The sequence below is a fragment of the Aulonocara stuartgranti genome (genome assembly GCF_965226115.1).
Source record: "Aulonocara stuartgranti genome assembly, chromosome: 7".
Taxonomy (NCBI): Eukaryota; Metazoa; Chordata; class Actinopteri; order Cichliformes; family Cichlidae; genus Aulonocara; species Aulonocara stuartgranti.
In genome coordinates this window covers 41,936,219-41,949,444 of record NC_138945.1, presented here as the reverse complement: position 1 = coordinate 41,949,444, position 13,226 = coordinate 41,936,219, and the positions used below count along the sequence as shown (strand labels likewise).

Genomic DNA, 13,226 nt, shown 5'->3' with positions numbered 1-13,226 from the left:
TATGGAGACTGGGAGAGCTGTTGGCATTGGGATATTTTAGCCAACAGTGTGGCTCCAACTTTACATTAAGAGTTTTTGTTTTCTTATGTGACATTTCCTAATTGGACAAGCTGATACAGACATTTTACCCAAATTAATATCTATTTGATAAATTCTAAAAGTTTAAATTAAAAAGCTTCACTAAATTCAAATGTATACTCTAGAAGGTCTACACGTCTTTTATCAAATGTCATTGTGTCCACAGGTGTTCCTATTATCACTCCATTATCCCCCATTCAAACTGTAATGGTGGGTTTTGGAAAGACAGATAAATCCCTGCAGACAGTCGACAGTCCACAGTGAGGAGAGACAAAGATAAGGTGTTGGTGAGAAGCAAGCAAGCTGGTCTCCCAGGACTTCATTAGTTTTAATTCCTCTCACTCTGCTCCATCATGATGAACACTAGCCTTTTTGCCCACTAGAGAGTAGAATCCACCTCCCTCACGAAAGCTTGTCACATATGACAATCAAGTGAGCATTTAAATAATCTGCAACCGAGAGATAATACACACGCTGAAGAAAATACTTAGAAATCAGCCGACCAGTGAGTATTGCAGAGGATTTGTTGTCCAAAAAAACAATGATGTGAATGATTAAAAACAACGACATATTATATTTTTGTGAAGCTTTGAGAAAGCGATTCATAAATAAACACTCTTGTCCATCAAATCGTTTTTTCCCTCTTTTGTTTGTGAGCTGCAGCGTTTTCAGTGATTGGGACTAAAACTAATCAAACCAATCCCTTACCTCTCACTTCAAGCATAATTATAAGAAGGAAGACCTCATTTGTGCAAACAGTGAAAACTATGATTTCGCTCATACTCTGTTTCATCTTTTTCTATTGCCTCGTTACACTCCAAATCAAGTTGGCTAATGTTGTGACACTTGGAATAATTATGGTACAAACAGAAGATGGTAATTAGAAAGAATGCAAGATATGAGCCACAGAAAAGAGATTTGTGGTTTCTATGCATAATGAAACACTGAGTCTTTATTCTCAACACCGCCCTTGGGCTGTCTGTCTGCCTGCCTGTCTGTTACTGTATTTGAGGTATTTTGGCATCCACCATGTTAAATATTGCATCTTGCCAAATCTCTGCTGGCTTGAAGACAAAGCCCCACAGCTGAGGGAGGGTTTGAAAGGAGAAACACAATGAGCCAATTAGATTTTTTCTCCAGCAGTCAAATGAAATATTTACAGTGAAAGAAAGTTTATCAAGGAAGAGAATTCAATATTTACAGTGAAGTACAGTTCATTGCGGTAGAAAATGTTAACAAAATCTCAGGAATAAAAGTGCAACATTTATGTTTGTCATAATTTGAATTCTCCAGGTTCCCCTTTTAGGGAGTTTTCTTTTTCCATTGTTGGGACTTTGACATGAAACCTACATTCACATAACTTGGGTATTAATAAACTTCCCATTAGCTGCAACTTATTCTTTAGGAATCTTGACAAAGCAAAAAAATTAGAAAGTATTATTAAACTGGATCTGTTCCTCTCATGTCTTGCTCTACTTGTTTGCTCTTAGACGGTGCTAGAGTAGCTTTGCACCAGTCACAGTGCAAAACAACCCTTATTTAACATGCAGAACTAAGTTTGTTGTGAAGAGGGAACTAAGTGCCAATATGAAAACAGCAAATGAAGTATAACAGAGAAGCATCATGCTTTGTTGGTTGCTTTAGATAAATTTACTAATGATTACTAGGTGCTGCTCACACATTCTATCTGCCACCACCACTACTTTTGGAACTTGTTGAAATGTGGGCTTGTTCCCTTAGTGTACCAAGGCAGAACAGGTCTGGCAGCAGCACTGCTTAGTGGAAAACAGGCATTTGACATCATTTCCTGTAATGAGCTTTAGCAATCAGCTCAAAGCAGTCCTGAGCTTTAGAGAAGGCCTTAAAAAACGTGTTCAGAAAAACCAAGACCTACGGTCTGTTCGTAGAAAATTGTTGAAGAGCTGAAATAGTGGGAAGCTATTCCAGGAATCGATCGACTGGACCTGAAGAGCTGCCTCCATGTCGGCTCTGTACAGAGACAGAAACTTCTCAGCATGTTCAGCCATCAACTCTGGCCAACATGAAAAAGCCTGGAACAGATGCAGATGAAACGAAATTATATCAGAAAAACAGATAATGCAATCACAGAGTGTTCTTTTGGTTTTAATACATTGATTTCTGCTCATTTTAGATCAGTTCTTTGTGTCTGTACTCATTCCCAGTAGTATAATAGTGAACCCTGTGACTAGTATTACTAGTGTTACTAGTATCTCCCATTTTGACCTTGGGACTTCCAGGCCAAATTCGGCACAGATGTTTCTATATACTATGCCGGCCACTTGGTTATGGCGTTCCATGTATGCCCGAGCAAGTAGTCGGTCGTGGTCATCTTCCTCATGTACTCGTAGATATTCATCGTCTCATCCTGGACTGTGATACTACAACTCAAAAGTGTCGGACCTCCTTCCGCTTAGTGTACAGTCTCAGGATACTTGGTGGTTGCAGCTTTCATAGCAGCCTCTTCCTCTACATCCCAGAACTCTGGGCTTGTAGCTTGAAAGATAGAGACCATCCACAGGGCGAGGGGGGAATTTATTTTATTTTAAAATATGGTTTGTTTATCATGAATTTGTCCACTGGATAAGAACTTTGGTGTGGCTTTCTTTAAATGATTGTTGTTGTTGTTTTTTAAATGCAGAATATTTACAATGCAGTGAAAAGGAGTTGCACAAGAGGATAATATTAAGTGGGAGATCAGCCAGTCAATTATCATTTATATTTTATAAACCTTTTTGACTGTAGCTTTATAGAGTTGCAAAGTAAGTATGAGGTGAAAGTTGAGGAGGATATATGTGGCAAAAAGTAGAGGAAATAATGGAATGGAAATATTATTTATATGTACACTCATACAAAAAGCAAAACCTACAATGTACATAAACATCTAGAAGAATCAATGTTTATTTTCAGAAAACCTCAATGTAGTCTATACTAGAGATGGACCAATCCGATATTACGTATCGGTATCGGTCCGATACTGACCTAAATGACTGGATCGGATATCGGAGAAAAATAAAAAATGTAATCCGATCCATTAAATATCACGAAAGCACCTCACAAAACTTGCAACACCCGTAACTCACCTCAGAACGTTAGCACGTCGGAGCAGTATGCATCACGTGATAGAGCAGCTGTGGCATGCGGGACCTGTCGGTGGTCTGGATAGCATGTGGAGCTTCGCTAGCAACCTGGCATTTCATCTCCGACAAAGTTATCCCCGAGAGAAGTAAAGCAAGTGTGTAAGTCCATCTCTGAATGTTTGTAAAGCATTCCTGCGTTAAGCTTAACGAGCGACTGCCTCTCGCTCTCTGGCTGCTACTTCAATCGTGAAACTGCTTAAATGATCAGCTGATCGGCTTTTCTGTCGCGAGTCCGTCTTTGTTTTTGGCCCACTTTGCACCAGAAAGAGGAAACCAGCGGCTGAACAACAGCAGCACGTTTAAGCTTGATAAGCTTTTGTTAGAATTTATTTAATATTACTTTCTACACCAGGATCTTTTTCTACGTAGCTGACGCTGGTAACTGTGCAGGGGCGGATCTAGCAAAGTTTAGCCAGGGGGGCCGATAGGGCATGAACAGGGAAAAGGGGGCACAAAGACATACTTTTCTTTCTTATTCTCATTTAAAATGTCTAGCTTTTAATAAATAATTATCTGACACACAAAGTTTTAATTTGATGTAAAATGAATAGAAGTCAATTACTGTATATAGTGACTATTAAGTCTAATATATATACCCTAGTAAGCTATAGTACTTTTTCCTTTGGGAAGGTACCATCTGTGCAGTCTGCAATTTTGTTGAAGAAAGATGTTGAATCTATTTAATATTTCTTGAAAAATAATTGATTTCTGTGCATTTTTTTTCACACTGCATCAAATTAAGGTTGATTACGTCGATTAAGCATCATGAGGTGGCGCGTGAGGGGTGGTTCCCTATTTTTTATTTATTTATTTTTATTGTTGCTGGGAGTTGGAACCCTATTAGTTAGGTTGCTTAATATTTACGCTAAGTACTCTTTAAAATACCAGAATAGGGAGGATGGTGTAGGTCTAAGTTTATTAGATTGATCAGTATTGCTGAACTATGAAATATTTTTTTTGTATACAGGTATAACAGAATAGCTTTAGTGTAGTTGTTGTTTTAAACTTGAGTATGAACTTGCAGACTTGCAAAATGCAGCAAGATATTTTAAAAAACAGTTTTGTTGATTAAAAAACACTATATCGGATTCATATCGGTATCGGCAGATATCCAAATTTATGATATCGGTATCGGTATCGGACATAAAAAAGTGGTATCGTGCCATCTCTAGTCTATACTGTAACATCCTTACAAGACTTTAAAATAATATAAAAAGAAAAATCCAACAATCAGATGTCACCCTGTGAGCAAGCACTTTGGCATCAGTGGGAAGGAAAAACAGCCATCTGCCTCGACCGGTTTGGGGTTAAAGTAGGGAGATAGGACAAAGGACATGCTGTGAAAGAGGGCCAGAGATTAATTACTTAAAGGACTGTTGGTAACGTCACATCACTTGATCATCTTTTTGATGTTAAAAATATGACAACAAAATTATTCCCCAAATATAGACAGAGAAAAAGGATTCACATTTTTGTTTTTGTCTGCCAACTTTCCAAGGCTAACCACAATTCTGGTAATAATACATAAACACACACATATACAAACAAACACACACACATATTATATACATATATATACATATATACACACATACACACACACCCCTTGTGTGTGTATGTGTGTATATATGTATATGTATATATGTATATGTATATGTATATATGTATTAGGGGTGCAACGATATTCGTATCGATATTGAACCGTTCGATACAGTGCTTTCGGTTCGGTACGCATATGTATCGAACAATACAACATTTGTAATTTATTTTATCAATTTTCCTTCTGACGATGCTGTCTGTGTTGAGCGCTCAGTGAATCTGCGTTCGACTACTCCGCCTAGGCTGCACTGTCGAGCGCAGATCCACTGAGCGCTCAACACAGACAGCATAGTCAGAAGGAAGAGCGCAGGGCAAGCTAGCAAGACAGAAGTTAAGCTCTCCTTGCAACATGGACCTCCCCCACCCTCATTCAGATCTGGCGTTTGGAATTATTTTGGTTTTCATGTGACGTATGACCCTGAAGGTAAGCTAGTCATGGACTAAAGTAAAACAGTATGTTGGATGTGCCACGCAGTGCTCAATTACATGGGTGGGAGCTAGTGTGTTAGCGCAGTTAGCTCGTTAACGTGTTGGCCGTCTAGCCCCATGCACGGAGCGATCGGCGGTAGCTCGTTAACGGAGATTTGCCGTGTTGCGGCGTTAAGGTCATTTCAACGAGATTAACCTGAAAGCACTAGCGGGAACACAACGAATATGACTGCACATTTACGCCGACATCATCCTAGTGCAAAGACAAAAACAAGAAGCATGCTACTAACTTTAGCCGAGTCATTTAGACAGCTGTTAGCACATGATTCTCCTTATGCTGCTGAGAATATAGCCCAGAAGAAGCGGATAGTATAGCTTTTATTTTGGAAAGAGACATTTCTCTGTAATAAACTCTCTTTTCCAAAGATGAGTGATTCCTCAATCAGATACAGGGCTCGCAAAATCGCTAGCCCGACGTCCTGGGGCTAGCGATTTTTTCAGTCGGGCTACCAAAATCTATCTCTTCCCTGCCCGTCGGGCTATTGTAGGAAGGAAAAATATATGTCAATGCTTTTGCATTCTTTCGGAAATGTAGCTGGGTAATTATGTCATTGGCATCGGTGAGCCGCTGTCAATATGTGACATATTGAAATCGCGTTTGAATTTGCGCTTGTTTTTTTGCTTTCACTTTGCAATCGTGCGAACTGTGTATAGAGAGCGACAGCACATAATTTGTGCACCAATTCCTCTGACATCGTCTTATTAATCGTTAGCTTACTATGCAAACATGACAAGTGAAATCTCCCGCAGCAAGCTTAAACATGTGAGAGGTTGATCGCGCAGAGAATCGCTGAGCTTATGTGAGTGTGTGTGTAAAAGTAGCAGGATATATATTTTAGTTCTGCTGAGCCAAATAAGACAGGTCAGGGTGAAGAAGTGACAGCCAAAGAAAAGCTTACCACAAAACGGAGAAGTTATGACAAATCAGACGATAAGGCAAAAAGAAAGTGCAGCTTTATGGTTTCATGGACAAAAGAATTTCTGTGGCTGCAATATGACGAGCTAAATAACCAGGGCTGCACATAAGTGGTCCGCAGGTGCGCATTCGCTGTCAAAATAAAAAACACGCACAAGGGTTAGGGTTAAATTTAAGAACTGTACTTTTGAGTTAAAATATATATTTATAATTTTAATAAATGACAAATTAAAAAGGCATGAACATTTTTTTTGTATCGAAAAAATATCGAACCGTGACACCAAAGTATCGAACCGAACCGAACTGTGAACTTTGTGTATCGTTGCACCCCTAATATGTATATACACACACACACACACACACACACACACACACACACATATATACACACATACACACACACACACATATATACACACATACACACACACACACATATATATATTTATATATATCATTCAGTCATGCTTCCTTGAATGATTTGATGCCTTTTAGTCTCTTTTTTTCATTTAATTAACAGAATTTATTCACAGGCAACTTGAATGAATACGGCGTCAAGAAATCATTTGACATTAATTGTGGAAGAATTGTCAGCCTGTGTTTTCATTTTGCAGTTTCCAGCATCAAGAAACTGAAAAGGAACATTTGAAATATCGCCTGATTCTCCCCTCAAGGTCACAAATACAAGGCATTACCATGTCAAAGGAGCTTGCAAAGAAAACCGTCTGGACTTCTTTAAGTTGCTTGAAGACGTTTTTAAGCAACTTAAAGAAGTCCAGATGCTTTTCTTTGCAAGCTCCTTTGACTACGATGACCTGGATGACTGAGAACCTTCACAGACATACGGCATTACCATGTCATTTTTTTCTGGCATCTTACATATCTGCCTCATCTTCCTCTGTTGAACAGAAAAACTGACCTCAGCGCATCAGCATATGATTTGAGGCTGGATGCACTTTTCTCTCCAACTTCATGTAGCTATCAACAGCAGAGGTCGACTTAGCGAAACAACCTTTGTTCACTGGACTACTACACAGCCTTGATTCTCTTCAGTTAGCTGAAGAAACCTGTGTTAGTGAGTCGTTAAAGTTTTCACAACAGCACCTGTGGGTTTTTTGTTAAAACACTTAATCGCTTTACAAAGAACCAGCAGTCACAGTAGTGACCTTGGCTCACATCTACTTTTAACAGGCCAACTTTACTTTCCTAATTCAGTTTTAGTCATCAAACATTTTAAGAGACATTAGCCCTTTCACACATAGTGGTTACTACAGTGGACAGCTATTCAAAGGCTGTATTCTTGTATTTGTGTCAGTGTTGATGATATACTTGCACATAAACCACTACACTGGACAGTGATGTGTCACTCCATACCCTGCCACCCACTGGTCCTTCAATGTTACTATAGATGTATGACATGTCTCATTGTAATTTTTTTTATGCCTAAAGATGAATAAAAATACTTAAGAAAACAATGCTGATTGAGGTTGTCATAATTCATGCATGACAGCCCATATGGAAAAGATACATATAAATCTTATAAGGTTTGTATCGGTCTTGTGTGAAGCTTGTATGAAAAGCATACAAAAGTGAAGACAGATATAAGATCCCTTGAAAAATCATATAAATGAAACTTGTATGTTTTGGAGAATTACTAAAACAATATATGAAAGTGGCCACTTTCATGAGTAAATCATATAAGCCTTATATGATTCACTACATGAAGTAGGCCACATCTGATGCAAGTCTTTTATTAGTTTTTTCTATTTCTTTTCCATATGGGAGGGTTAAACACATGGTAAGTGGATTAAACATAGTTTCTAATAAAATAACTCCACTTCCTGTTTTTGCTAGATACAGGATCTATTCCAGATGCTCAACTGTTTGAGTGGTTTTCTAGCCAAACAAATGCATGCAGGTAAATGTGATCAGAATGATACTAAGGGTATTTTTTGGCACCACAGGAGAAATTGTTATAGTAAGTGATAAGGTCTGTTTGGCAGACTAGGTTGCATTTGTCCCAAAGATACAAGATTTAGGTCAGGGTTTTGCACACGGTAGTTCTTCCACCCAAAACTGGGGAAAACTAGGAAACTTTTCTTTCTACTTTTAGGCAACACATTTGTGTTGTTATTTTGGGTTTATACTGCTAAACTGATAAAGAGATGATTCATTCTATGAGTGTGAGGCAGACAGATTTTATAACCAAAGAGTAAAATAAACCAGTAACTTAGAGATACGATCTTATATGAGCCCTGAAAAGGTTAAATGCACTGGTTCTTATATAGCGCTTTTCTACACTACCGGAGCACTCAAAGCACTTTATACAACATGCCTCATTCACCCATTCAGTATTTGCCCGCTTCCTGATTTCTTTTTTGCATTTGTCATATTTCAGATGTTCAAACATATTTTAATATTAGACAAAGATAACCCAAGCAAATAAAAATGCAGCTTTTAAAAAATGATATTATTTATTAAGGGGAAAAAGTTATCTAACCTACTTGGCTGTAAATGAAAACCTACAGTGGGGCAAAAAAGTATTTAGTCAGCCACCGATTGTGCAAGTTCCCCCACTTAAAATGATGACAGAGGTCAGTAATTTGCACCAGAGGTACACTTCAACTGTGAGAGACAGAATGTGAAAAAAAATCCATGAATTCACATGGTAGGATTTGTAAAGAATTTATTCGTAAATCAGGGTGGAAAATAAGTATTTGGTCACCTCAAACAAGGAAAATCCCTGGCTCTCCCAGACCTGTAACGTCCTCTGTAAGAAGCTTTTCTGTCCCCCACTCGTTACCTGTATGAATGGCACCTGTTTGAACTCATCATCTGTATAAAAGACACCTGTCCACAGCCTCAAACAGTCAGACTCCAAACTCCGCCATGGCCAAGACCAAAGAGCTTTCGAAGGACACCAGGAAAAGTATTGTAGACCTGCACCAGACTGGGAAGAGTGAATCTACAATAGGCAAGCAGCTTGGTGTGAAAAAATCAACTGTGGGAGCAATCATCAGAAAATGGAAGACATACAAGACCACTGATAATCTCCCTCGATCTGGGGCTCCACGCAAGATCTCATCCCGTGGGATCAAAATGATCATGAGAACGGTGAGCAAAGATCCCAGAACCACACGGGGGGACCTGGTGAATGACCTGCAGAGAGCTGGGACCAAAGTAACAAAGGTCACCATCAGTAACACACTACAACGGCAGGGAATCAAATCCCGCAGTGCCAGACGTGTTCCGCTGCTGAAGCCAGTGCATGTCCAGGCCCGTCTGAAGTTTGCCAGAGAGCACATGGATGATACAGCAGAGGATTGGGAGAATGTCATGTGGTCAGATGAAACCAAAGTAGAACTTTTTGGTATAAACTCAACTCGTCGTGTTTGGAGGAAGAAGAATACTGAGTTGCATCCCAAGAACACCATACCTACTGTGAAGCATGGGGGTGGAAACATCATGCTATGGGGCTGTTTTTCTGCCAAGGGGACAGGACGACTGATCCGTGTTAAGGACAGAATGAATGGGGCCATGTATCGTGAGATTTTGAGCCAAAACCTCCTTCCATCAGTGAGAACTTTGAAGATGAAACGAGGCTGGGTCTTCCAACATGACAATGATCCAAAACACACCGCCCGGGCAACAAAGGAGTGGCTCCGTAAGAAGCATTTGAAAGTCCTGGAGTGGCCTAGCCAGTCTCCAGACCTCAACCCCATAGAAAATCTGTGGCGGGAGTTGAAAGTCCGTGTTGCTCGGCGACAGCCCCAAAACATCACTGCTCTCGAGAAGATCTGCATGGAGGAATGGGCCAAAATACCAGCTACTGTGTGTGCAAACCTGGTAAAGACCTATAGTAAACGTTTGACCTCTGTTATTGCCAACAAAGGTTATGTTACAAAGTATTGAGTTGTATTTTTGTTATTGACCAAATACTTATTTTCCACCCTGATTTACGAATAAATTCTTTACAAATCCTACCATGTGGATTCATGGATTTTTTTTTCACATTCTGTCTCTCACAGTTGAAGTGTACCTCTGGTGCAAATTACTGACCTCTGTCATCATTTTAGGTGGGGGAACTTGCACAATCGGTGGCTGACTAAATACTTTTTTGCCCCACTGTAGGTTTTCATACTTCCAGTATGATATGCAGGAGGATAATGATTCAAAAAAATAACAGCAAGTCTGCCTCAGAATGGCTCAACAAACAAACAAACAAACAAACAAACAAACAAACAAACAAACAAACAAACAAACAAAAAAAATGCAAAAGGAAGATTTTAGAGTGACCAAAGTCCAGGTTTAAATCTGACAGAGATGCTTTGGCATGACCTTAAACAAGCCATTCATGTTTGAAAACCCACAAATGTGGGTGAATTAAAACAATTCTGCATTATTATTAAAATACGGTGACACATCTTTCTCATTTCTCTACACTCTTCCATATAGCACAATGGCCAAATTGCTGCAGTAACTACATTTTGATTATAGTTACAGTGGGGCAAAAAAGTATTTAGTCAGCCACCGATTGTGCAAGTTCCCCCACCTAAAATGATGACAGAGGTCAGTAATTTTCACCAGAGGTACACTTCAACTGTGAGAGACAGAATGTGAAAAAAAAATCCATGAATCCACATGGTAGGATTTGTAAAGAATTTATTCGTAAATCAGGGTGGAAAATAAGTCTTTGGTCAATAACAAAAATACAACTCAATACTTTGTAACATAACCTTTGTTGGCAATAACAGAGGTCAAACGTTTACTATAGGTCTTTACCAGGTTTGCACACACAGTAGCTGGTATTTTGGCCCATTCCTCCATGCAGATCTTCTCGAGAGCAGTGATGTTTTGGGGCTGTCGCCGAGCAACACGGACTTTCAACTCCCGCCACAGATTTTCTATGGGGTTGAGGTCTGGAGACTGGCTAGGCCACTCCAGGACTTTCAAATGCTTCTTACGGAGCCACTCCTTTGTTGCCCGGGCGGTGTGTTTTGGATCATTGTCATGTTGGAAGACCCAGCCTCGTTTCATCTTCAAAGTTCTCACTGATGGAAGGAGGTTTTGGCTCAAAATCTCACGATACATGGCCCCATTCATTCTGTCCTTAACACGGATCAGTCGTCCTGTCCCCTTGGCAGAAAAACAGCCCCATAGCATGATGTTTCCACCCCCATGCTTCACAGTAGGTATGGTGTTCTTGGGATGCAACTCAGTATTCTTCTTCCTCCAAACACGACGAGTTGAGTTTATACCAAAAAGTTCTACTTTGGTTTCATCTGACCACATGACATTCTCCCAATCCTCTGCTGTATCATCCATGTGCTCTCTGGCAAACTTCAGACGGGCCTGGACATGCACTGGCTTCAGCAGCGGAACACGTCTGGCACTGCGGGATTTGATTCCCTGCCGTTGTAGTGTGTTACTGATGGTGACCTTTGTTACTTTGGTCCCAGCTCTCTGCAGGTCATTCACCAGGTCCCCCCGTGTGGTTCTGGGATCTTTGCTCACCGTTCTCATGATCATTTTGATCCCACGGGATGAGATCTTGCGTGGAGCCCCAGATCGAGGGAGATTATCAGTGGTCTTGTATGTCTTCCATTTTCTGATGATTGCTCCCACAGTTGATTTTTTCACACCAAGCTGCTTGCCTATTGTAGATTCACTCTTCCCAGTCTGGTGCAGGTCTACAATACTTTTCCTGGTGTCCTTCGAAAGCTCTTTGGTCTTGGCCATGGCGGAGTTTGGAGTCTGACTGTTTGAGGCTGTGGACAGGTGTCTTTTATACAGATGATGAGTTCAAACAGGTGCCATTCATACAGGTAACGAGTGGGGGACAGAAAAGCTTCTTACAGAGGACGTTACAGGTCTGTGAGAGCCAGAGATTTTCCTTGTTTGAGGTGACCAAATACTTATTTTCCACCCTGATTTACGAATAAATTCTTTACAAATCCTACCATGTGAATTCATGGATTTTTTTTCACATTCTGTCTCTCACAGTTGAAGTGTACCTCTGGTGCAAATTACTGACCTCTGTCATCATTTTAAGTGGGGGAACTTGCACAATCGGTGGCTGACTAAATACTTTTTTCCCCCACTGTATGTCTTACATTGTTAAAGTAACCAAAGCATTACTGTGACCTCTGCCCCAAAACCTACGGCCTCACCACAGACAGTAATTACTTCTTATTTTATCATTTACACACTCAATTTTATAAGAAAAAACTCAGTTTTACCAGAAAAAAAAAAGATGTGTAACCAGTAAAGCCAGTAAGTATTTTGTAACCACAGGCCATACTATGAAAACTTTACAGGCTGGTGTAATGATGTACAGTGGAGGGGAGGATAACTGCAAACAGCAAACTTGCCTCTCTTCCCTTCCCATGACAGAATAAAGGAAAGGGAGAAAAAGAAAGGAGCCAAATAAACAATCATGCTAAAACAGTTTTCTGTTATATAAAAAAAACAAGTCAAAGTGTTGTTTAAAAACAAGACTGTTTTTATATCCATCATATTCAAAATGGACTTTTACGTGATGAAATGCTTCATTCACTGCTTTAGTTTCCTTAGATAATCCCCCCAAACATATTGAAGAGTCAATCTTTAAACAAAAAGACTCCAGAGAGAAAAAACAGCATTAGTAAGAACTGATTTAAACACTAGGTTGTCACTCTGACATCTCTGTATAGAAACAGCAACAACACAAACTAGCAAGGCAGTAAGCATGCCATCCAAAGACACAGCAACTGAGTAAACAATTATTAATTTCTAAATTTAAGCTGTGACAGCTTGCGATGGTCTGAAAAAAAAAAGGCCTCTAATTTGTAGTTAACATCACATCTGAAGCATCCACCAGTCGCCATGGCAGCGGCAGAGCATGGCTTGTTAATAATAGTGCAGAAACAGATGCCTGAGTGCCATGCTGCCACTTAGGGCTGATTAAAAACACCACATCTCAACACCTAGGATTGATCAGTTTTACA

The 13,226-nt window shown here is 39.8% G+C and overlaps 1 protein-coding gene across 4 annotated transcripts in view; it reads right to left on the bottom strand.

Annotated features, from left to right (window-relative positions):
• cadps2 (Ca++-dependent secretion activator 2) overlaps window positions 1-13,226 on the bottom strand; it is a 198,404-nt gene that overhangs the window by 52,819 nt on the left and 132,359 nt on the right. For all 4 annotated transcript variants that reach the window (XM_082540795.1, XM_082540794.1, XM_082540797.1 and 1 more), the window contains exon 18: window positions 1,973-2,129. In XM_082540795.1, coding sequence (XP_082396921.1) covers window positions 1,973-2,129 — 157 coding nt within the window. The remainder of the gene's footprint in view (window positions 1-1,972; window positions 2,130-13,226) is intronic.